At 44.3% G+C, this 25,492-nt stretch overlaps 1 protein-coding gene and 1 long non-coding RNA gene across 10 annotated transcripts in view; both read left to right on the top strand.

Annotated features, from left to right (window-relative positions):
• Window positions 1-20,998, top strand: part of SEMA6A (semaphorin 6A) — a 192,163-nt gene extending 171,165 nt beyond the window's left edge. For all 9 annotated transcript variants that reach the window (XM_079995364.1, XM_079995370.1, XM_079995371.1 and 6 more), the window contains one exon: window positions 16,657-20,998. In XM_079995364.1, the coding sequence (XP_079851490.1) occupies window positions 16,657-17,846 (1,190 nt within the window). In that variant the 3' untranslated portion in view covers window positions 17,847-20,998. The remainder of the gene's footprint in view (window positions 1-16,656) is intronic.
• On the top strand, window positions 1,303-2,103 carry LOC307226956. The gene is made up of 2 exons (XR_013843739.1): window positions 1,303-1,347; window positions 1,649-2,103. It is a non-coding gene; the product is annotated as an uncharacterized lncRNA (long non-coding RNA).
• Window positions 20,999-25,492: the final 4,494 nt, after the last annotated feature.

A 25,492-nucleotide genomic window follows, 5' to 3' on the forward strand; every position in this document is an offset into this window, starting at 1 on the left:
GTAAATGCATGCGAAGACAGGGCTGTAACTTTTTATATCTATAAAACAAAGAAATATGCCTTTGTGATCTATCAAAGCAATATCCGCACCTAGGTGCACAGATTCATCTAGCTAAACCAGGCATGAATCTCAAATTTGCAGGTCAGTTTCGTGTATCTTTTTTTCCTTTTTCACTCTGGCAATTTGTCAAAGGCGACCACAGAGCATCTAGAAAACAGCTCAAATACTTGCCTCAGTGACTGACACTTCAGGTGTTTGATTCAAGTCCCAGCAGTTGGGCAGTGTTTTCATTAAAAATGGACCTGCTTAATGTCCTTTGAGCTTTGAGCAAAATGGCAAGGAAATATGAGGCAGGCAAACAAGCACTGGAGCGATTGAGCCGTCTTTGGTGACTGAGCAAGGTTGTCTGCTGTTTGAAATAAAAGGAGCAGGGCCTTTACTAAGCAGCCATTTATCCTCTTCCTCCAGCCAGTCTCTCCCAAATTACTCTGGAGATAGGCTAAACTTGAAGGTATTCTGAAGTGTGTGCTTTGCCTTTAAATGTGCTTGTTTCCCATATGAGATCCCCACCCCAAAAAAATTATTATCAGCATGTACCTGCTTATTTATTTTTATTAATATACCATATTTTTTGCTCTATAAGATGCACCAGACCACAAGACGCACCTAATTTTTGGAGGAGGAAAACAAGAAAAAAAATATTCTGAATCTCAGAAGCCAGAACAGCAAGAGGGATCTCTGCGCAGTGAAAGCAGCAATCCCTCTTGCTGTTCTGGCTTCTGGATAGCTGCGCAGCCTGCATTCGCTCCATAAGACGCACACTTTTTAGGAGGGAAAAAGTGAGTCTCATAGAGCAAAAAATACGGTATTTCTGTTCCATGCTTTACTAAAGTGGTCAGAGGCTGGTCTACAAAAAAAGAAGGTAATATAAAACAAAACACATTGTAAGCAAAAACATTTTTTTTAAAAAACACCCACATAAATTACATCATAATATACTTTGCAGCATCATAAAATGACTTAACCCATTAGCAACTAAAAGCCTATCCAAAAAGGTGAGACTTAGGGTCAGACCAGCTGCTTTATAGATTGGGTTCTACGAGATGTGGTTAACCCTTTCCTTCCCAAAGCTGCCATCAGCTTGGAAGGTGGAAGAACAGTATCTATACAGGTCTCTCCCAATCAACTATCCATTGCGGTGTTAGCATATTCAGACTAGCAATTTACATTTAGGACACGACATTGGAGGAAGCAGTTAAAGGCTTTCTCCCCAAGCAACATGTCCTCTGTAGGTAGTAAAAGCATCTCATGTGGCTTCTGACTGGCAAAACAAATCGTTGATGTCATGTACCAAATCTACAGTGGTGCCCCGCAAGACGAATGCCTCGCAAGACGAAAAACCCGCTAGACGAAATGGTTTTCCGTTTTTCGAGGTGCTTCGCAAGACGAATTTCTCTATGGGCTTGCTTCACAAGACGAAAACGTCTTGCGAGTCTTGCGATTTTTTTTGCTTTCCCCCCACTTTTTCTAAGCCGCTAATAGCCGCTTTGCCGCTAATAGCCGCTAAGCCGCTAATAGGGTTGCTTCGCAAGATGAAAAAACCGCAAGACGAAGAGACTCGCGGAACGGATTCTTTTCGTCTTGCGAGGCACCACTGTAGTCATGCCTCTTAGTCAGTGTGGCACCAAATGCGAGCCATGACATTCAGTGATTCGGTTCCATGTGTTTAAATTCCATTTATTTCAAGGACAGAAAGTTCCATAAGCACTTAATTCAAAGAGAGCTTCACCTTGAGTGACTTGTATCCATACTGAATTAATATGCATCCCATGGAGCCCAGCAACAAATAATTGTTTAGCCATCCCAGCTTATGCTACTGGCAACACCATGGCACATGTACAAATCTGGGAAGAGGAAATAATTTGCTTGTTCATATTTAAAACCCTTTAAAGGCTGTAACAACATGAAAAGAATCACTAAGCATATTTATGCTGTTAAATTACTGCTGGTTTACACTTAAATGGAAATATTCTTATGGATATTTGAATAATTCATCTTTCTTATTAGCTTTTTATGGAACGTGTTTAGCCTCAATGATTGCATTACTTAATCAGTGCTTGTAATAATTTTATGACAACCTAAATTCTGGTGGCCCCCTAATTAAGACCCATCATTTTCTGTAAATTCTAAGCGCAGTGTCAGAATTTAGCATTGTTGTAGGATACCTGAAGTCTCAAGACATCACCTGATTAAGGTTCTCTAGAGGGCAAAATTGGATTTCCTCACCAGTTCTTAGATCCTTCCATACAGCCAAAATAAGCCAGTGAAATCTGTTTGCAAGTTATCGGTTTTTATTCTGTGTTTTTAGCAATGATGGGCAAGCGTGGAATTGCTTAACTGAGCAGGCAATTGCTTCGGAAATAAGAGTAACAGGCTCCGCCCCGTCTTGCCCTGTATGCTTTAGCCTGTGTTGCTTCTCACAAAATTAAAACGGGGATGGCACGTTTGCCCACTTGAGGACTACACTAGAATCCTAGCAAACAAACATCAAGACTGCATCTGCACTGTATCACATTATTAACCCGTTAATATGAGTGAATACAGACGACTGTGCAAGTAACCACTTAGTAAGCTGGGCACCTGCATCGCCCTGCCTAGTGGTAAGGAGAATGTTATCATAGATTCAGGTGCAAAATAAAAGGTTTTCCTCACCCCTTAGCAGGAAAAAAGCATCAGCAAGATAAAGCAGGGGACCAGTTTACCAAATGGCCATTTGCATGTTGTGGTAAGTCATCACTTGCCAAATAGCTGTGTAGTCTCTATAGTCACTTGATGTCTGTGATTCATGCTAAAGGTTTTCCTACCATCGTGGAGCAATCAATGACATCGTAATGATATTGCACTGGCATCGTTCCCGTTAGATTTAGGATTAGGAAAGAGACTCAGAAAACACCAATAGGACCCCATCATCTTGCAAAATGTAAGCCCATTTTTCATTCCAAAATGCATAGCAAGTTATTAAAGAATGGGGAGATTATTATTTTTTTATCCTCCCTACGTCAAGGCCAAGGCTGACCCCAATGCAACCAAAACGTGCTGTAGATTCTAATCCTTGCGCTCTCGTTCTTGGCATTCTCACTCATCAGGGCCAACAAACATTGTGTTGCGGACAAGTTATGCCCCTTCCCCCAAGGGGCAGGATCTTGTCCCCTGACCTAATACAGCATCTTTGAAACACAGGATGTGGTCAGGGACAAGCAGGTGCCTCTGCTCCTTACCTCCAACTTGGACCTGGTGTGGCTGGAAGCATACAGACTGTCTTTACCTCTTCATCTGTGAGTGCCAAATACTCCACAGGGAAGTGCCCCTCAGTGCCTGTCACCCTTCTGCAGATTGGCACCAAATAGGAACAGTGGAGATGCACCAATTTAATCTTTCTCTGGCAGGCATTTTGCAGCTCCCAGCTTCCTGACAGGTACAAAAACAAGGTGGATTTGTAGAGCTGGTTGACTGATCAAACCCAAAGACTGCTCACTAATGGTCCCTCGCCATCCTGGGAAAAAAGTGACAAGTGGTGTGCCACAGGCCCTGTTGTTGTTCAACGTCTTTATAAGCAACTTGGATGAAGAAACTGGGGGGGGGAGGGGCGGTGCTCATCAAATTTGTGGATGACACCAAACTAGGAGGAGTTGCTAATGCTGCAGAAGATAGAACCTGGATTCAAGATGACCAAAACATATTGGAGACTGGGCCAAAACTAACAAAATGAATTTCAGTAGGGACAAGTGTAAGGTTCTGTACTGAGGCAGGAATAACCAGCAGCATAAATATAAGGTGGGGACACCTGGCTTGACAGTAGTACATGTGAAAAGGATCAAAGGGTCTTAGTAGACCACAAGCTTAGCATGAGTCAACAGTGAAAAAAGCTAATGCTATTATGGGCTGCATTAACAGAAGTAGAGTGTCCCAATCAAGGAAAGTTATAGTACCACTCTACTTTGCCTTGGTCAGACCACATGTGGAGTACTGTGTCCAGTTCTGGGTGCCGCCCTGACAAGCTGCAAAGTGTGCAGAGGAGGACAACTAAGATGCTGGTCTGGAAACCAAGCCTTATGGTGAATGATTGAGGGAATTGGATGTGTTTAGCGTGGTAAAGAGGAGACTGAGAGAAGATATGGGTAGCCAACTTCAAATATCTAAAGGGCTTGCAGATGGAGGAAGTTTGTTTTCTCCTGCTCCGGAGGCAAGGAGAAAGGCAATTCCAACTAAACATCAGGAAATACTTTCTGACAGTAAGAGTTGTTCAGCAGTGGAACAGACTCCCATGAGAGGTGGTGGACTCTCCTTCCTTGGAGGTTTTTAAGCAGAGGTTGGATGGCCATCTGTAATGTCTGATCTGTTTGAGATTCCTGCATCACAGGGGCTTAGACTAGATAACCCTCAGGGTCCCTTCCAACTCTACATGAGAAACCTGTGGCCTTCCAAATGCTGTTGAGCTACAGCTCCCATAATCCCTGACCTCTGGCCATGCTGAACGGAGCAGAAGGCAGTTGGAGTCCAACGAGTAGCACAGGTTCTCCATTCCTCTATAGCTTGAAGCCAGATATATTCATTTGGCACTCAGCAAGTGTAGAACTAAAGCAGATTATAGGCTTGCATCCATGTTTGGGCTGGGGAGGCAGTGGGGAGCATCCTTTCCCCCCTGTAGCTGCAGTGTTGAGAGAAAGCCTTGGCTCATCTCACTCACCAAAGCATGGCTGACCATGGCAAGGGAGCTGAGCAAGATTGCTAAACCCTGCCACTCTTTAAACATAATGTTTCAGCCTCAGGAAATACAGTGGTACCTCGGGTTAAGAACTTAATTCGTTCTGGATGTCCATTCTTAACCTGAAACTGTTCTTTACTTGAAGCACCACTTTAGCTAATGGGGCCTCCCGCTGCTGCGGTGCAATTTCTGTTCTCATCCTGAAGCAAAGTTCTTAACCCAAGGTAATATTTGTGGGTTAGCGGAGTCTGTAACCTGAAGCGTGTGTAACCCGAGGTACCACTGTACATATAATTAAGGCCTGCAAACAGCACTCTTCTCATGGTGAATGCACATAGGGGGAAAGCAGGATCGTGGCAGCAGGCCTCAGCAACAACCTATACACCTTCACACAGTATTTTGTATGCTCCCTAGGATCATACAAGCTATATGTGGATAGGGACCTTTACAGATGGCAAAAGGGTCAGAGGGTCAACAAGAGGGTCAACAGAGCATAGGCTCTGCTTCCAGCCTATGCGTATTCATTTCAACATATGAAAACAAAGTGCATGCTTGCACTTAGGGCAGATCCATACTATACGTTAAATGCACATCCAACACACATGCACGCAACTTCCCCCAAGGAATCTTGGGAACTGCAGTTTGTTTTGGGTACTATACATTGCGTTTCTGTGAGTAGGAAACTGCAGCTTCCAGGATTTTGTGGGGTAGACTAAGGTTAAGGAGGTCAGAACCACCAACGCAATTCTTCTATGCCTGTTGATCCTGCCTCCTGTCCGTAGGTTGTAGTCAAGGGCTTACTACCACAGTATCACCCCCTCCTAGATGTTCAGTGTACACACATGCATACTGTGAACAGTGTCAAATGCTACTCTTTAGCTAAAGTACTCGAAAGTCTACTACACATATTAATCTCCTACTTAGATCTCTGTAGTCCAGGATACTTTAGTGCCAGGTTATAGAATGGGCTCCCAATATTTTATTGCCCATTTTTGTTCACTTTCTCTTCGGACCCATTCGAAGAGCTTCAGATGTGTGGGGGTGGGGATGCCTAAGATAAAATAGCTTATACATATCCATGTCATTAGCTAATCCAGTAGCACAATACCAACAAAAGCCTTGGCAAATTTTGTTCCTCTAGCCCCTTTCCAACTCATATATACCATCCAATCAGGCTTTGTTCCAGTGATGGCCATGGTTCAAAGTATTTGCCAAACACAAACATCTCATTAAGCAAGCCAACAGCAGTGTTATTGATGGACACTAGATGCAGGAAAGGCATTTGAGCAATCTGCTAGCAAAACGCTGGAAATTTAATTTCTGGCTTCATCTTCTAGCTGCTACTCTATTGTTGTTCTAGGCCTATAGACTCTGTCAGCGTGGCACAAAGCAATTGTATCCTTCGCCACTAACCTTTTAAAGGTCTCCCGAGATTTAAGGGATCACAACACAGATTAAACGTACACAGAACAGCACACTCCTACCAAGACAACATCCAAGGTTTTTCTCCATAAAACATTCATGCCTTTTCAGAGCCATAGTGCAAAATTTGCAGAGGCATTTCCAAGGGCGTTTTCCTGTGTTTGCTTCAATATGGGCATTGGAAGAGATGCCTTAGGCACAATCTCAGCAAAACTTAAGATTGATTTTTCATGCTAGTAGTCCTCTTTGTGTTGTATACTCCTGGATACAGCTTTTACCCTGCTTAATTAAAAAAAAAAACCTCCCGTGCTTTATCTTAAAACTACCGTAAATACTTTATATGGATGCTTTGAAACAATGGCCCCATCTTTTTCCCAACTTGTCATTGCATTAGTCCGTTATTAACTAGTGAAAATGACTTCATAGGATTTCCAGAATTAAAGAACCCTAGTCGACTTCCTTGCCCTAAGGCAACTTACCCTGTTGGTAGGGATGGGGGGTGCCAACAAGCAGGGCCCCAGGTATCCCGCCTTTCATGTCAGCACAATAGCGGTGGTTTAAGGGACTTGTTGGATCAAGACCCTAATGCGCCATATGTATAAGACAGACAATATGTAAATGCAGAGTTTGTTGCCAATTAAGAAGGCTCAAAATATATGCTGGATGAGACTGAGAGTTCATAGTTTCACAAAATGCTGTTTCTTCGTTGCTATTTAAAAACTGATTAGCCATATTCCCATTCTTAATTTTGGAGTGAATATGAGTGGGAATCAACACACGCACACACACACACACGAGAGGTACATATGAGTCTCGTCGTGTGAATCTAAGCATGCCGAAGTCCTGCTGTGTTCGCTGGGACTTACCTTTAGATCTGCGTGCATCTGGTTGAAGTCAAAGGGTGCCAGTAGAAGCTTGGGGTGCATACTTCAGCAATAGTGTGGGGGGCTGCACCTGTTATTGAAAATTTAAATTCCTCAGGTTAACTTTACCATAGCTAATCATATACTTCATTATTTATTATTATTACCACATTGTACTTCCAACACATATAAAAATATTTTTTAAAAAAATAGTTACATATTTACTCAGAAGCAAGTTCCACTGAGTTCAAGAGGGGCTTACTATCAGGTAAATGGGTTCAGGATTTGCATCCAGTTTGACAACAAACTGAAGCGAAATAGGAGCAAATTAGTTAACCCACAGGGCTCTTTGATCCCATCAATGAGTTGTATGTGTACAAGGATAAATGCTTAGGCCAAGAAGATGTGCAACGTAAGAGCAGGTAACACTGCTGATTCTGTAACGCACGTGCATTGTACTTCCAGATTAAATTTTTGGGGGGGTTCACTGAAGTTATTCAAGGTCATGGAGTTGTTTTAAGAGAAGGGAAGCATAATGCCCTTACATTCCTGCCCCATACACTACCCCCCCACCCAGCAAAATCTGTTCCCTGGATTTACTTCAGGCTTCAGATTCTATCTCGGAGATAAATTCATCCAACAAGAGAGCATGTCTTTTATTATAATATTGCCTCAGAGAAGCAAGTTAACCTCTCGGCAACCCTGTTTGCTATCTTTCTCCAAATACACAATAAATACTCTCAGTGGCACATTCTGCGTATTTGATTTTCCACCACTAGACTGCATCAATCTCTCATCATTAACTCCTATAAATCACACTTTTTGAAACGGAGGGGACTAATTCCAAGATCCAAGGTCTGCCTTTCAGTGGGTTTTTTGACAGCTTATTAGCACTTTTCCAAAATTCTCAGAGGATGTTCTGCATGGGGCAAATGCCTATTAATTAGCTACCTGAGATATTTAATCCAAGGGTTGGGTAATTAGTTCCACCTGTTCGCATTTTGCTAGGCTTAGTGTGATGTAGGAAGGACAATAAATATATTTTAAATATGTTTATTAATTGCACTCTCCCTGCCTTTACACAACCATGAGTGTCGTGTGGATTCCGAGTCCTCAGTGTCATCTCGTAAGCAGGGGACAGAGGTAGGCATGAACTGTCATGTTAAACCAGGGTGATTTGTATCATCCTCTGAACTTTGGTTTCCTGTTCATGACAAAACACCGGACATTTGGTTCACACCTTCCTTCCATCCAATTTCATGCTGGGGCATGCACTACGGGGAACTGTACAAATCTAAAAACACATCCAAAGCACATTCTTCTCCTTAAAGAATTCTGGGCCCTGTAGTTCACTCACCAAGTTACAATTCCCAGCTATCCTTCACAAACTACATGGCCCAGAATTATTGTGAGGGAAAGAATGTGTTTTGAGTTTGCTTTTTAAAGGTGCAGTGTGTGTACAGCCACTTATCCATTCACAGCAGTTCCCTATTCAATTTTTAAAAGGCTATTGGGATTAAATAAGTGTCAAGCACTCTTAAGTTAAACCAAAAGAGAGAAACAGACAGACAGGAGAGGAGCAAAGCAGAACTAAAAAAATTCCAGGAACCCAGAATTCACAATAGCATTCCTTACATTTGCAACAGGGCCTTGGTGGCAACATCCCATTTGTTTTGTGCCATCAGAGAAATAATGTTCCTTGAAATGGGACCCATGAAGATGAGATATAGGCTGCAATTAGTCAGGAACCCTGCAGTAAGCTATATTCGCATAAGCATATAGAAATCTAATGTATCCCAGCTGCTTTGAGCTTTTCCCAAAGTAAACAGCTGGATGTGTTTTAGCTCATCCCAGGCGTAGCAGAAAGGTCCTAAAATGTATATAAAGATCTAAAAGAACCTACAGCATGGGATTAAGAGTTGAAAAGGCATTTGCATCTTAAGCAACAAAGCATCCTCCAGTGTAATTCTGTAAAAGAACAAGCTAGATGGTTTATGTATCCCCGAATATGTTTTGAAGCGTGCACCATTTCTTTTCACTTAAGCATTTCTTGGTTTTAACTTCCATTGCACATAACAAGACTCAAATCTGTTTTAAATTCACACATTTAGGAAGTCCCAGCCTAGCAGGGGATGGCAGGGAGACTTGGAAGTGATATTCAAGTTTCCTGACATGAAATAATCTTAGGAACACATGGTGCTGAAGGCAACACTGAACGCTACATTCACTGAGTTTCAGAAATGATATGATATTACTTAAAGCTCCACTATAGGGATGAATGGCGCCAGACAATAACATTTGGGGTGATACCCAACATTAGCCATACTCGATGAGTAGGCCTGATGGAATGAAGTCCATTGACAATCAGTGGGGCTACTCATGAGTATGACTGGATATCACCCATAATTACAAAGGTGTTCCCCACAAAAATGGAGTAACTATGCTGAAATAGCAAAGCTAATCATTAATAATAATAATAATAATAATTTTATTTATATCCCACCCTCCCCAGCCAGAACCAGGCTCAGGGTGGCTAACATCAAAATATATAATACATTAAGACATAAAATTCAGCAATCGACTGAAATACAGCTTAAAATCGGATTAAAATCAAAATAAGATCAGATGGCTACCTGCAAATAAAATAAGAGAACTTAATGATGACTGTTTTATGGAAGAATGGAAGCTTTCTTTAGACTATTTAAAGAAATATAATATGATGAATTTGCAAACAGGATTTGAACTATGAGCAACAGAAATAGAGAGTATCATATTAGGGTTATGGTATAAAATAAAGAAGATAGGGTACTGCAAATAGAATGAAAAAACACCATGGAAAATGGGACGGGCAGCTCATAAAAGAAAAAATAATTATGTATTGGAATTATATGTGAAATTTGTGGAAATTTAATAAAATTAATTAATATCTCTCTCTCTCTCTCTCTCTCTCTATATATATATATATATATATATAGGAGTAGTGGAAATTAAATGTTGCCCATGTGCAAAAGAGGCTTAAATTTTGCAAATTCTGGAAACGGTGGAAGTGGATGTGGGCGACTTCCCACCCAACCACAGCGGGCACAATTTCAATATGAGAATCTCAAAATAGCCGCCACGCTTGCTGCGTTTACAACTCATGGCTTGCCTCCTTACCGCAGCACATTTAGTCATTGAAACTTTATATCCCAATTAGCAGTTTCCTCTTCATCCCTTCCAATGATCACATCATATTTCATTTACCGAGCCTTGCTCCCATTTCCATCTATGCCAACATTTGTGTGTGTGTGTGTCCGGGGGGGGAGAGAGAGACGGCATTATTGCATTGCCATCTGGTCCACATTATATTAGAAAACAAGAAGACGATGACAGATTCCCGCTGAGGAAACCACACTGCGCTCTCAGTTTCCCATTCACTGTGGCCACTGGGTTGCTGCAGCTCTGAAGACTATTAAAAAGTTCGCTTTTTAAGTAAAAGGTGTGGGTTTCTAACAAGCGCCTTTTGGCAGGTTCTGCTGGCCGGTTTTGCACTTTGTGCTAAAGGTGATCAAAAACATCCTGCCAGGATGGAACATAGAGGAACAACATCCAGTGGCCATCATGGTCCTGAAATTCAAATTCAGCTGTGTCCCTAATTTCCATAGAATAGCCTTCCTAAATGTGGTGCCCTCCAAATGTTTTGGTGCACAATTGCTATCTGGAGGAAACCAGGTTGGTAAAGCCTCCCTTAGATGAACCCTATTTCTGCCTCTGAAGAATCATCCTTCTTGCTTTGCCATTTTTGAAGACACAGATGACCTGCAACCCAAATGTTGCAGTGTTCTCACCTCCTAAGCAAGAGTGGGTCATCCCTGGGCAGGTCATCCCACAAATCTACACCATTTTACAGAAAGCTATAAGTCAGTCAGGAGAAGGGACGCGGGTGGTGCTGTGGGTTAAACCACAGAGCCTAGGACTTGCTGATCAGAAGGTCGGTGGTTCGAATCCCCGCGACGGGACGAGCTCCCGTTGCTCGGTCCCTGCTCCTGCCAACCTAGCAGTTCAAAAGCACATCCAAGTGCAAGTAGATAAATAGGTACTGCTCTGGCGGGAAGGTAAACGCCGTTTCCGTGCGCTGCTTTGGTTTGCCAGAAGTGGCTTAGCCATGCTGGCCACATGACCCAGAAGCTGTACGCCGGCTCCCTCGGCCAATAAAGCAAGATGAGCACCGCAACCCCAGAGTCGGCCGCGACTGGACCCAATGGTCAGGGGTCCCTTTACCTTTATAAGTCAGGAGTGGACAGAAGGAATGGGAGAATTTTTGGTAGATCTATGGGTGATTTGCAGTAGATTGGCAACAGTTTCTAACTCCTGTTTAACAAGAGCAACGCCAAAACGACCTAAGTTAGATCACTGCTTGAAGGCTCCAAAATGACCTCAATCAGGTTACTGAAGAGAAGAAAGCTTGGAGCAATCAGGAGTGAACTTTGGTGTTCAGTTCTTGTTCTGAAAACAGATCACTGGATTCAGGATGTGTTCACAGGTACACTGTTCTTTCAGGCTAACTGTGACTCTACTTGCAATGCACGCTAAGCCAAGCCTTGGCTTATAGTAAGAGCACCCAAGCTACAGGAGAAGAGCTCTCAGACTCGCTGGTTGCTCCCTGTGTACTTCCTGCTGTTGTACCATGCTGAGCTAAATCAAGGTTTGGGTTAGCATGTCATCCAGCCTTGTTAAGCTTTCTCCTCTCTAACTACGAGCTGAAACAGAGAACAAACCTCGGTTACAGCTTTAGGTTACTGAAGAGAGAGCTTAACCATGAATCCAGTTGGGACAACACACTAAGCCAAACTTGAGCATGTCACTGCAGCAAAAAGGACCGGGGAGGAGGTCTCAGGCTGTATTTTGCTCTGGGCTACAGGTGGTAGCGGGTGGCGCTGTGGGTTAAACCACAGAGCCTAGGGCTTGCCGATCAGAAGGTCAGCAGTTCGAATCCCCGTGACGGGGTGAGCTCCCATTGCTCGGTCCCTGCTCCTGCCAACCTAGCAGTTCGAAAGCACGTCAAAGTGCAAGTAGATAAATAGGTACTGCTCCAGCGGGAAGGTAAACGCCGTTTCTGTGTGCTGCTCTGCTTTGCCAGAAGCGGCTTAGTCATGCTGGCCGCATGACCCAGAAGCTGTACGCCGACTCCCTTGGCCAATAAAGCAAGATGAGCGCTGCAACTCCAGAGTCAGTAACGACTAGACCTAATGGTCAGGGGTCCCTTTACCTTTTTACAGGTGGTAGATCTTAGGGTTCTATTATAAAGCAGTGAAGATCTGACAAGCCTGAAGTCTGCCCACTGTAGGCTGTAAGAGGCTCAAGTAACACTTAGCATTCTGTGGCTACACAGCATGCTCAGTTCTCATTGGGATGCTTTATATAGAGCTTTTAGCTCTATACATCTCGCATTCTTGTTTTTTTAAGGTATGTTGTACTTCAGCAAACCTCAAGGTTTTCCCTAGAGTGCTAAGCCATACATGCATCGTTCTGTTTGCATGCTGCCTTTCCATAGTTCAAACCATGCTCAGGGCAGCTTACAACATGAAATGAATTACATAATTACAAGCATAACGAAAGTAGTCATAAGCAATAAATAAAACATCAAGAAGTACACAGCCAAATGGAACAATTTCCACACAGATCATGAGAATATCTAAAATAAAGGTGCAAAAAATTACCGTATTTTTTGCTCTATAAGACTCACTTTTCCCCTCCTAAAAAGTAAGGGGAAATGTGTGTGCATCTTATGGAGCGAATGCAGGCTGCGCAGCTATCCCAGAAGCCAGAACAGCAAGAGGGGTTGCTGCTTTCACTGCACAGCGATCCCTCTTGTTGTTCTGGCTTCTGAGATTCAGAATTATTTTTTTTCTTGTTTTCCTCCTCCAAAAACTAATTGCGTCTTGTGCTCTGGTGCATCTTATAGAGCAAAAAATACGATAATAGCAATAATAGGAATCACAGCCCTCTAATAAGAAACCCTAAACAACACCCTAGCTCAAGAGTTTGTTTAACAGCCTCAGCTTCTGTAGCTGGAGTCAGTCAGGGCCCTGCCAGACCTGGTGGGAAAAGGTCTGCAAGGCAGGGAGGAGGGTCTTCCAGGACTCGCAGCCAAGATGTTGGCCTCATTTTGGCTCCATTTCTTTCAGCACCCCTCACCTTAGTTTGCTGTTAAGAAGGAGTGGCATTGTAAATGCCTCTCCTAAACTTCTGAAAGTGAGCACACGTGTGGCCCAAAGCAGTGGTGGAAGGGGAGGTGTGTCTTCATATAGAAAACATCCGTGGGTGGTTTTTGAGTTGCTGCTATCCCATTACAGGTATGGCCAGATCCACTGTGAGATTTAACAACCCAATGAACATTCTTAACTTGTAAAAGAAGGGAAGTGTTATAATCGGTTTACAGCTGCACACACCCCCTTGCTTCAATGTGCCTACATCACATAGGCTGTGGAGGAGGAAATGGATACAGCATATGGCAGGAATATGTAAAGTCTTCAGCATTATGTCATGGCCAGAAGGGGAGGCATCCCTGATGTGAGATGGTTATAAGACTACAAGAACGTCCCTATCTTCATCTGTGAAATGTTAAAGGGAGGCAGTAATGCCACAAAGATAGGCCTGTTTTTTTCTGTGCACCAACGAATGAACCGTAGCAAAGAATTTGACTCGGGGTCCAGACTTGCTTTCCCCATATAACCTACTCCAGAATCTATTTTTAGAGAGCACAGACACTAAGGCTTCCTTTGGTGTTTTGCCATCTCGAGCTGTGTTTACAGACAAGACAAACTCAGGCTTGTAACATGTTGAGACTATTTTGGTCTCCCAGACTGCATGTGATAAAAAAGGGGGCGGGGGGGAGGAAGACAGCCTTTTTGTAAAGAACCACAATCATTGGAGCCTCTTTTTTACAGATGCATGCTAATGACTTTGCTGTGGGAACAGTCGCATGCTTTGCAGTGCATTTGATGGCATTTTCCGAGCAAAAATAGCTAGAGAAATTACACTAAGTTTAGCCACGGACAGAGCTGTCTAGTTGGGTGTTGTCCTTTATTGTTCAGCACCAGTTTATTCCCATGGGATTGATAGCACTCACTACTTTAGAACCAACCTGTGCAGGCTTTTAGGGTGGTCGATCGGCTACACTTACCACAGAAATCTACTCCAGAATTGTGCACAATTTGCAACAGAGCACAGTAAGTCCATAGGCAGAGGACGTTTCATCCCCTCCCCGCAGGTGAGGGGGAAGGGGGCGGATCTGGGGGGGCTTTGTCGTGGGGGCAGGGGTGCCATTGAGCAGCAGAATGTCTTGGGCCAGCCCTGGCACTGGGTCGCCACTTCATACACTGCTTCAAAGGATCCAAACACCCAGCTTGGGAACTTCAGAAACCAACTTCAGAAAACCACCTTGTCAGGTGTAAGTGGGGTGTGTGTATAGCTTGAACATAATGGCCTGGGGTACAAATGGGGAAGGCCAGGAGGCCAAGATCAGCCTGCAAATGTTCTCCACCCCTGGCAGGAGAAAGAGGGATAGACTTTTTCTGTAGCTTTTTTTTTATATGCAGAGAAGTTTTGACATGAAAGCCCCATAAACTAGCTCTCCCCCAGGTCTATTATGCAGTGGGAAATGGCCATGAGACAACTGAGGGCATTAACATTTGCTTTCCAAGGGAGAAATTCTCCTTGCTGCTCATTCCTTATATGAAATTATTAATTGCTCGTCACAATGCAATCATTTCCATGCAAAACTAATTTCACAACTGGATTTTATAATTTCAGAAAGCATTTGAGGTCCTGCTTTGAATGCAAATATACCATAAATGCATACACACTATTATTTAAAAAAGGACGGCAAATCTATCACAGCTGAGCAATAATTCTAGAGGGCTGCTTATCAATGCTTTCCATGAGGCTCAATTTCTGCTGCCGTATTCTTTGGAGATAGTTTGCATGCAAACGACGTTAAAATACGATTGCAATTTATTCTACAAATGATCTGTATCTTCCATAAAGCCTTGTCATGCAGTAAAACCAGTCCCATTCGATCTCTGCTGCAATAATGGTACTTTTACATTTAACTATAATAATTTGGTATTGGGTTCAGATGGTCTCCAAAATTTGATAGGGATTCACGACTTTTAAAAGCAAGATTTCAGTATTCGGCTGTGATCTAACTTTTAGACCATAGATGAATACAAGGGGAAGGGAAACAGGTCTGGTTCCTCATTACATAAACCTGGTTCATCTATACATCTTCAGAAAGCTCTGAAACAGTGTGACAGAGACCAAATTGTGAGTCTCACCATCGCAGAGATAGCCTCCCGTGTCAACTGAGTGCTCCATGTGAACACATCATCACTTAACAGCCCAGTTTGCACCCTATTTTTCAGCGGGAGAGAAATTGCAAGTACCACATCTCTATACATGTGCACTCAAAGGACCCAGACTGCAGGCTAGCTAAGGTTGAGAAAGAGGAACTTGTCTACTCCTTGGTCCCGCAATTTTGGCAGCATCCCCAGTTAAATGTATAAAGCAGGGAATAATGTTTTTGCATTGGAGGAGACCATACAGGAATAGTCCTTCACCTGTGTAGCATGACCTTGGTCCAGAAAGAGTTTCAAGGTTTCCCCCCCTACATTTTCCTTTGTTTCACCCTTCATTTCCCCCTGCAAGCATTGTTGTGTATGTGTGAGCAGGTCTAAAGGCTTTGGTGCACAGCAGGCTATACAACTGGAAAAAAATATTTATTTATGCATTTTCTCCCTTAATATTCTGTATGGTAGTTGGTGGGTACATTCAAATCACTTTTTTATTTATTTTTTGTACGCTTAAAAGGATTAACTGTGCTAAAAAGGCCAGCTGCTGCAGGGAGATTTCCTAGGAGCTGCAATATACCATAAAATGGCAAGGTTTCTGCAGAAGCAGGAAGGAAGATCTCTGGAAATAAAGATTGGCATGACCCTCTGCAAAGAGAGATACACATTGAGGATGTTTCATTTGCTTTTCAAATTTTGACTGAAAAACACCACTTGGAATGGGGATGAGGGCTGAGTTTTCTCGGTCTTCCTTAAGAGACCAGACTAAAACTTACGTGAGTGCTCAACTAGATGTGATGCAGACAACCAACCCATAATAGGGGTTCCCCCCTCAAGAGCCAAAGAACAATATAACTCATTCGGGGCTTCTGCTCCAAACTCCATGTGCCATATGGCAAACCACTTTTGACCTATCTCAGAAATAGCCTCAGTTGGTCTTTGGGTTGTGACCAGTTACTGCAGGAGCACTCAATATTGGGACCATCCCGAGTCACTCATCGCCACATCTTTAAGAGTTGTTTTTAAAATGCAGGAGTTGTGTCTACAGCAGGGTTTCTCAAACTTGGGTCTCCAGCTGTTTTTGGACTACATTTCCCATCATCCCTGACCACTGGCCGTGCTATCTAGGGATGATGGGAGTTGTAGTCCAACAACAGCTGGAGACCCAAGTTAGGGAAACCCTGATCTAGAGAATGTCTTTAAATGGATTAACACTGACCGTAACCATTTCTCCCCCTGTGCTTCTCTGCTTACCTCTTTATGATATTTGTTGCAGGAGTGATTCGGGAGAGTTATCTCAAAGGGCACGACCAACTGGTGCCGGTCACCCTCCTGGCCATTGCAGTCATTCTTGCCTTTGTCATGGGGGCTGTCTTCTCGGGGATCATAGTGTACTGCATCTGCGACCATCGGCGCAGAGACGTGACCATCGTGCAGAGGAAGGAGAAGGAGCTGACCCAATCTCGCAGGGGCTCCATGAGCAGCGTCACCAAGCTCAGTGGCCTCTTTGGGGACACTCAGTCCAAAGAGCCAAAGCCGGAAGCCATCCTCACCCCGCTGATGCACAACGGCAAGCTTGCTACGCCGGGCAGCACCGCCAAGATGCTCATCAAAGCAGACCAGCATCATTTGGACTTGGCCGCTCTGCCAACTCCAGAGTCAACCCCAACGCTGCAGCAGAAGAGGAAGCCCAGCCGCGGCAGCAGAGACTGGGAGAGGAACCAAAACCTCATCAACGCCTGCACAAAAGACATCCCCCCTATGGCATCCCCCGTGATCCCCACGGACCTCCCTCTCAGGGCTTCTCCCAGCCACATCCCCAGCGTCGTCGTCCTGCCCATTTCTCAGCAAGGCTACCAGCACGAGTACGTCGACCAGCCCAAAATGAGCGACATGGCGCAGATGGCTATGGAGGACCAAAACGCCACCCTCGAGTACAAAACCATCAAAGAGCATCTCAGCGGCAAAAGCCCCAACCACGGGGTGAACCTGGTGGAGAACCTGGATAGCATGCCCCCCAAAGTACCCCAGAGGGAAGCCTCCCTGGGGCCTCCCGGGGCCTCCCTCGCCCAGGGCGGCCTGGGCAAGCGACTGGAAATGCATTCTTCCGCTTATAACGTGGACTACAAGAGAAACTACGCCACGAACTCGCTTACGAGAAATCACCAGGCCTCCACTCTCAAAAGGAATAACACTAATTCTTCAAATTCTTCCCACCTCTCGAGAAATCAGAGCTTTGGCAGGGGGGACAACCCCCCTCCTGCCCCACAAAGGGTGGACTCTATACAGGTCCACGCCGCTCAGGGTCAGACCGTGACTGTATCTAGGCAGCCCAGCCTCACGACATACAACTCGCTGACAAGATCAGGGTTGAAACGCACACCGTCGTTAAAACCAGACGTACCCCCCAAGCCCTCCTTCTCCCCTCTTTCCACGTCCATGAAGCCTAACGATGCATGTACATAATCACCGTGGGGTGGGGGGGAACAGCAGGTGACCAGAGTATGCCATTACAAAGGCAGTGTTTAGCAACGGCAATGCTCTTTTTCAACTGACCAGGAGGCTGCCTGAGCCTGTGGATGCATTGCTCTCTGGGGAAAGTGGAATATTTTTTATTTTTTAAGGGAGGGGGGGTAAACAAATCGGGTCATGCAATACATGGTTTGCAACTGTAGGACCCACCCCCACGATGCAACAGCTCTTTTACTCAAAAGACTAACCACAAAACATTGAGCCAAAAGCACACACGCGAATGATGACTGTGATAACTTCACTCGGAAACTGCACATGGCGCAATTCCGGATCTGGGAACTTGAGTGCTTTGAAAGCAAAGACGGAAACGGGGGAAACGACAACCCCAAACAAAAGGAAAACGGAAAGGAAGGAAGGAATTCATTGATTAAGCTAACTCTTAACTGAACTGTGGCAGACATTTACTCTGTGCAGGTACTGTGAAATGCTCATCAGTGTTACAGCCATTTGGTTATAGCCGATTGCCATGTTGGGCAACCACTCTGTCCTAGGTTTCCACCCCTCTTCTCTTTTAATGAATAACATGTGACTGTTAACGCAAGTAACTCCTATTATTTATTGTTCATCCTTTTGTCTTTTTTTATTATTCCTAAGGAAATTACTTCTGCATATCATCATATGAGCAGCTCTCTCCAGAAGGAAAAAAAAGCAAAATACGTTGAAAATTATGCCTATTTAACGTGAAACCCATTAACTGGAGTAATTAAAACTCTTTTTATTTTTCCAATAAATTCACTGAGTTAAATAAGTTGAAGGTGGAATTCTGAACTTTTGTGTTTGGACTCTGATCTCTTTCTGGAAAACAAAACAGGGGAGTATTTATTTAAATGTCAGATAAGCTTGCCTTCCAGCCTCCGTGCCGGGCAGTAGTCAAAGAGAATCCACCCCGTTCCACAACAAGCTTCCTATCTTCCTACAGTAACTTCCTGCCGCAGCGTTGAAAGCTGCCCTCCTTGCCCCACTGCTGTGAACATGGTTTTGTCAATAGCTCATCATTTCAGTGACGGCACCAGCTTTGTTTTCTGCCATCCCATTTCACCCTTGCATGTGAAATGGCAAACAAAAACCCACAAACGCCGTGGACTCATCCATATGCTGGCTTTTGCCGTGCATAGCTCACAGTCTTAACCGCACAAGGGCAGGGAGGGGAGAGCGTTGTTTGTTGGTGGAAAAACACATCTGTGAATACCCTACTTTCTTCCACATGTAAATTTGTGCCTTACATCCTTCAGTTGTGTATCTTTGTGAGCTGTTGTTTGTGCCCCCTTTCCCTTTAGAATAAATCAGATATTTATTTATCTCCATCCTCAATTACTCCCCTGGAGAACGTGCACATTTCAAGCAACAATATTGAGGTTACTGTAACAGCGACACTCCAGCTCATCAGAAGGCGAAGCAGTAACAATGCACATCGCTTCAGTGTGACTTTTCTAGTTTTGGTTCTCAGATCACCCCTTGGGCTATGCTGGCAGAATCATGGCCGTACTGCGGGCAGCCTTTTCCTTCTACCCGAATCTTTTCATATCCCTTCTGCAGTCTTACTCTGTAGTAAGACTTACTCTGTAGTAAGACTTACTCTGTAGTAAGAAGTCTTACCCTTCTGTAGTCTTACTCACAAACCAGGAAAGAAGTCATTAGAGGACTGTCATCAAAAGTCTGATGTGTCAACTGAAGGCAAGCACTAGGTGCTGTCTGGCAAAGCAAAACAAAAAAAGGCACCCTCGCACAGCGTTTATGTACAGCACATAAAATGAAATGGAAGTTAATATAAAGCAGGCTGGCTCCTGCTGGTTCCCAATAACAGCTACAGTAGTGCAAACCCAAAAGGATGCTGCATAACCCCTTTTTAATTTTTTTAAAAAAGTGGAGGGGGTCCTACTTTGATTTAATTTGCTCCCATTTGTGGGGTTTGAAACATGGGTGCATAGAGTGTATGTGTGTGTGTGTGTATGGTCTCACAATTTCTGGGTGGTTCATGCACAAGCATGTATTTTGTGTTTAATAACTCTGTCAACATACTGTAGCAAAAAGTGGTGTGTGAGTGTGTGTGTTTTATATTGCCTGGATCGAATGTCTGAGAGGGAGGAGATAGTTATTTTGGTTTGGTTTTTTTTCTTTTGCTTGCAGGGGAGGGGCTTTTGTTTTTTTTAAAAAAAAAAGAGAAGGGTTTTTATACTTCACTTGGATTTATTTTGCTGGATTTGGGAAGGAGGGGGCGTTTTGTTTTTGAATGATAAAGAAAGGAAAACTTCTCAAGTTGGTTAGCACACAGGCAGTCGTTTAGAGAGCCTGGATGATCAAAACCAAAGTGTGTATACCAATGGTGCTTGCATACTCCCTGCTTTCAACTCTGCCTCTCTAACTAAACTGGTTCGTCCGCCATTCGTGAACTATGCTTACTGAAGTCAAAGCTATGTTTCTTGTTGGGGTTTTCCGTTTGGCTTTGTTTCTTCATTTCTTCCTAAGCTGCAGGTGGCAGGGGACTCATCAGCAAAGAAAAGGAGCAATGCAGTCTTTTCCTCCCCAAGCTCAACCCTCTGGAGTTGCGAAGGGCACAGTGGCCCCCTCCCTGCTTCTTAACAAAGCATTCTGTCATGATGTAGAAATGAATAATCACTGCAGCTTTGTACAGAGATCTCTGCCTTTGTAATATACACCCTGACAAAGACTGGGTTAACCTTGAGGTGCCCATTTTGTACTTGAGTGTGGTGTTTTTTTTCCTGTTCAGATCCTTCCCTTGCTCCCCCCACCTGACACCTCTCCCCACCCCCATTTTGCGTGAAGAGGTTCTTAGACCTAAGTGTGCCTTTGCTTTCCACTCTTGCTATACACTGGTTAGACGCAACCAATTCGGACTCTCATTTGTTGTAAAGTTGTAAAATATTGTGATGTCACCAAACTTCCCTTCATCTCCACATTCCCTTAACATCCGATTCACGATTAAATGTATGTTGTTTTTAAAAAAAGGAAAGCAAAAAAAATAAATAAAAATTAAGATTTTAAAAATAGAAAAAGGAAAAAATGGCAAGGTAAGGGGGGGAGTTTCTTGATGACATAAAGTAATAAAACCAGACTGTTCTACCTTCTATTTTGTCTCCTGGTTCTTCTTTCTTGATTAGTGCTAAATAATACAAAAATAGAAGAACAGTCTGTTGTTGTTGTTTTTTAAGTGGATACTAACAGAATATAATTGGTGGCTCTGTGGGTTGCAGAAGAGCAGCTTGCAGCATAATCCTCAGGCTTGCTACACTAGACAAAAAGTGGCTAGGACTAGATGCCAAGGTCGTGCCACACACCTGCAGCTCTACAAGTCACAACCTCACATTGGTGTTAGGCAGCTGCACAAAATGTGAAGGCTGCACTGCTTAGATGGGCAGCATGGCAAGACCACGGTGGGCCAGCCAGGGGTGAAGGAAGGGGGTGCAGTGGGGGTGGGCCGCCCCAGGTGTCACCACTGGGGGGGCGACAAAAAGCTGGGCGACACTCACTGCGGGGCCTGCAGCACGCCTGAGTCACACGTCTCTCCAGGGAGAGACGCAGTGGCTTGGGTGTGTGCAGGCTCTGTGCTGCCCAAACAATCTGCCCGCTGCCTCCCCCTCAGCTGTAGGGCGGCTGAGTCACAGGAGACAGGCAGAGTCCGGAGGCCCCGCTGTGTGTGCTGCCCCTGGGCGCACAACCCCAGGCGCCCGAGCAGCTTCCTCCGCCACGGGCCAGCAGTGGCATTAAGCAAAGTCCTGCCTCTGTTGACATGAAACACCCTTTCCACCCTTTAGACCCAATGCACAGGAAACGCACTGAGACAGACAGACTGGGCAACCACAGAACCATGGGGTTAGAAGGGACCCCGAGGGTCATCTAATCCACACACACCCTTGCAGTGCAGGAATCTCAGCTAAAGCATCCTTGACAGGCAACCACTGATAGAATTCGGAAGCACACAGCTGCCACCCCTGGCCAACCAGGGACCACATGTTCATGGGTCGCACTAAAAAGTGGGCAGAGAAGAGGCAATGGGTGAGAAGCACCTAAACAAAGCATGCAGGCTGCCAAATTACTTGTACCGATGCAAATGCTGTAGTGCAGTGTGATTACCTTCTGCAAACATCCATAGGGCCAGTTGCCATTGTGGTGCATTCATGTTCTGGGAGGCTCTTCCAAACCCACACATGCACCAACCGGCCTTGAAAGACACAACTGGGAAAGTTTCGCAGGCTAGTAACTTTTGCGGACTTATTCGCAAGACTGATAAAAAAATAAATAAAAGCCATTGTGGTGGTGGTTAACGGAGGTTGTTTTACAAAATAAGGGACTCAACGTTTTCCATAGGAACAGTAACAATGCATCAAAACTTACCCAATTATGTGAACCACTTTTTAAATACCACATGAAGAACAGTGCTCTTATGATTTCATTTTGCTGGCCAAAGACCCAGAGAAGTACTCATGTACACACACGGGGGGGGGGGGGGAGTGTATGGAAGAACCCAGATTTCTAGATAAATCTGTAGAAGGAATGAGAAACCTCTGGCCCTCCCGATGTTATTGGACTATAATTCCCATCTTTTCTGACCACGGGTCATGCTGGTTGGGTCTGATGGGAGATGCAGAGTCCAACAACATGTAACAGACCACAGGTTCCCTATCTTGGTAATTGCATCAACATTCTCTCCTGATAAAAAGTACGCAACCATTTTCTGGATGTGCTGTCACTTTCCATTTTCAATGGCAGTTCTGCACAGAGCACAACTGTTCAACTCTCTCCCACCCCGCAAAGCGGCAAATGCAGCTTCCTTTACTGAAATTGCATTCCGCTTGAGCTCAATTGGCCAAAGGTTACATTTGGGGAAGGGGAGACCAAAAGTGGCATTCAGTTCTTAAAGACCTACTTGGTTCACGGTTTTATTCTTTGCCCACCATCTTGCTCTATGTGTACTGAGCTCATTTGTCATCATCATTGATGAGGTAGTTCTGGGCTGGCTCAGTCCTTGATCAGATTTCTGACATGTGAAATAGCCCATAAAGACTTTTGCCAATACAACTCCTAGATGACCTGGAATACACTTGACTAGTCGACATGCACTTGCCAGACTAGGCTACAGTTCACAGTATTCCAAATCTTCAACACAGTCCCATAAATTCAAAAGTGTGAGATGGAGGAAGAGAAAACTGCTGTGCCCATCTCAACAGGTGGAGTTAATGTTGCTTTAACTCTGGCACACAAGGCATTTCATCAAAGCACATATTTTCTCGTGTGTTATAATTGTTACATTTTAGGCTTCCAAACTTGTACAACACTTCTCTGTCTGCTTTCGACACCCTTTCGTGCTATATCATCCATACCATCCCTTTAAGAGGAAGTTGTACTTCAGCTCTCTTCAGCTGCAACCTTTAGGTATTAAAACCAGTAGCCTTGAACACAGGTGCTCAGTTTGGGAAGTTTGGGACTTTAAATGCCAGTGCTCTCCTGCAGCATCATGGGCAGAAGCCAACTATGACTGCATAAGCAGAGAAAGCTGCATAGACGTCCTTATGTGGCCCTTTCTCAAGGTAAGCATCTCTGGCATAGATGTGCAGTTTTGCAAAAGGGACGTTGCTCCCACCTTCTGTGCCAGTATTTAATGCCATCAACTATGCAACACTTTGATTTCGGAGTCTTATGAGATGCAAGCATATCTATCCAAGTGGTAAATTCCTTTTGGTTGTCCTGTCAGGGCCAAATTCACCCTTAATTCAATATCCATTATCACTTGGAAGTCTTGTAGTCGCTGCATCATCTGTTCATCTGGATTTCAGATTAATTTCTCCAGACACTTTGGAACAAGAATGACTTTCAGATGCTCTCTGTTTACCAAACATACTGTTCCCTTTGTAACAGGAAGAGGAGGACAGCCACGTTTTCGCTCTTATAGCATTTTTGAGCTGTTCTAGAAGTGGGATGATGACTTTTGCTTCAAGAAGAAAAGAGAAAGTCTTCCCCTGCCCCCCCCCATCACAGCCCCCAAAAAGTGGTTAAACAGTTTGAGTTGTTGCTTAAAGTAGTAATTCAGAAATGATGGCAATGAAGCCAATGTTATTGAAAAGAGGAACTCAGTACTGCCACGAAGAGCAGCTTTGGATGGTACAAAATTACACGTCAGGCAGACATTCATTATATTGTGAAGACATGCAATTGGCCTATAATATAGTACATACTGCAGTGAAATTATGAGTATGAGTTGTATCTGAAATGAAGTAGCTGTAGTTCATAACTGATGAGCCAACCAAAAACTTTCCTGCTGGTTTTAGTACGTAGGGTGGATGCCAGGAGCCAAGGAAGGCCGCACTGTTTTCTGACCTTCACAGTTCGAGGCAATATGCTTCTTGATTCTAGTTGATGAGAATCGCAAGTAGAAGACGAGTTTGGATTTGATATCCCGCCTTTCACTCCCCTTCAGGAGTCTCAAAGTGGCTAACATTCTCCTTTCCCTTCCTCCCCCACAACAAACACTCTGTGAGGTGAGTGGGGCTGAGAGACTTCAAAGAAGTGTTACTGGCCTAAGGTCACCCAGCAGCTGCATGTGGAGGAGTGGAGACGCGAACCCGGTTCCCCAGATTACGAGTCCACCGCTCTTAACCACTACACCACACTGGCTCTCAGTAGGAAGAGAGTTGTGTTCAGGTCCTGCTTGTGAGCTTCCGGTACACATCTGGTTGGCAGCCATGAGAACAGGATGCTGGACTCAATGGGACTTCGGCTTCTTATGTTCTTTACCTCTTAGAGTGGGTGAGGCTGTGGAAGTACCGGAACATAAAGGGACTGTTCATAAAACTGGTCAATGTGGAGAGAGAGGACTCCAGCCAAAGGTGACAGAGAAGTAACCTCTATTCTCTCACAGGGGCCATTCCCCATAGGCTTTGTGCGATGATAGATCAGTATAAATTACAGCATACAGATTACTATGGCAGCATCTAATTCCTTTACCACACAAAGGAACCCTAAACAGAATTACCAACAGATTTGCTTAGTTCCAGTTTCAAGGGAAACAGAACGGACAGGCCCTAGTATTCTAGGTCATCTGCTTATAAGCACTGAGCACTACCCAGGGCAGCTGAGAAACTGAATTTCAATTCCCACCCCACCCCACCCCAAAAAAACACCTCTGTAGTGACTGCACCTGGCATTCTGGGAAATTAAAATGGCAACTTCCAGCCACCTTGGATCGGTGCTGTCACTGCCATGTAAGCATCAACCTCAAGAGAGGGTCCACCAAAGAGCATTTCGCCCCAGGGCTCTCTGGGCCCTGGATCTCTTCCCGAAAAATGGAAATGAAGGGATCCAATAGGATGGTAATAAATTCATGTCTAAGCCGCAGCCCTGTAAAAAAATGCCAACTTCGTGGTAAAAGCCAGCATCCCTCTCCAACGATGATACCGAAAAGATTGTCAGTAGAGGGCATTGCTATGGTCTTCAATTTAGCCTGCAAATGGTCTATAGGAAATGCCAGTAAGTGGAGGGATAAATGAGGAAGCAAAACAACATGCATGGTGAAATATGAAGCATCTCCCCTCTTGCTAAGCGCTGGGAGGATGTCAACACAAGGA

This window comes from Podarcis cretensis, assembly GCF_951804945.1.
Source record: "Podarcis cretensis genome assembly, chromosome: 11".
Taxonomy (NCBI): domain Eukaryota; kingdom Metazoa; phylum Chordata; class Lepidosauria; order Squamata; family Lacertidae; genus Podarcis; species Podarcis cretensis.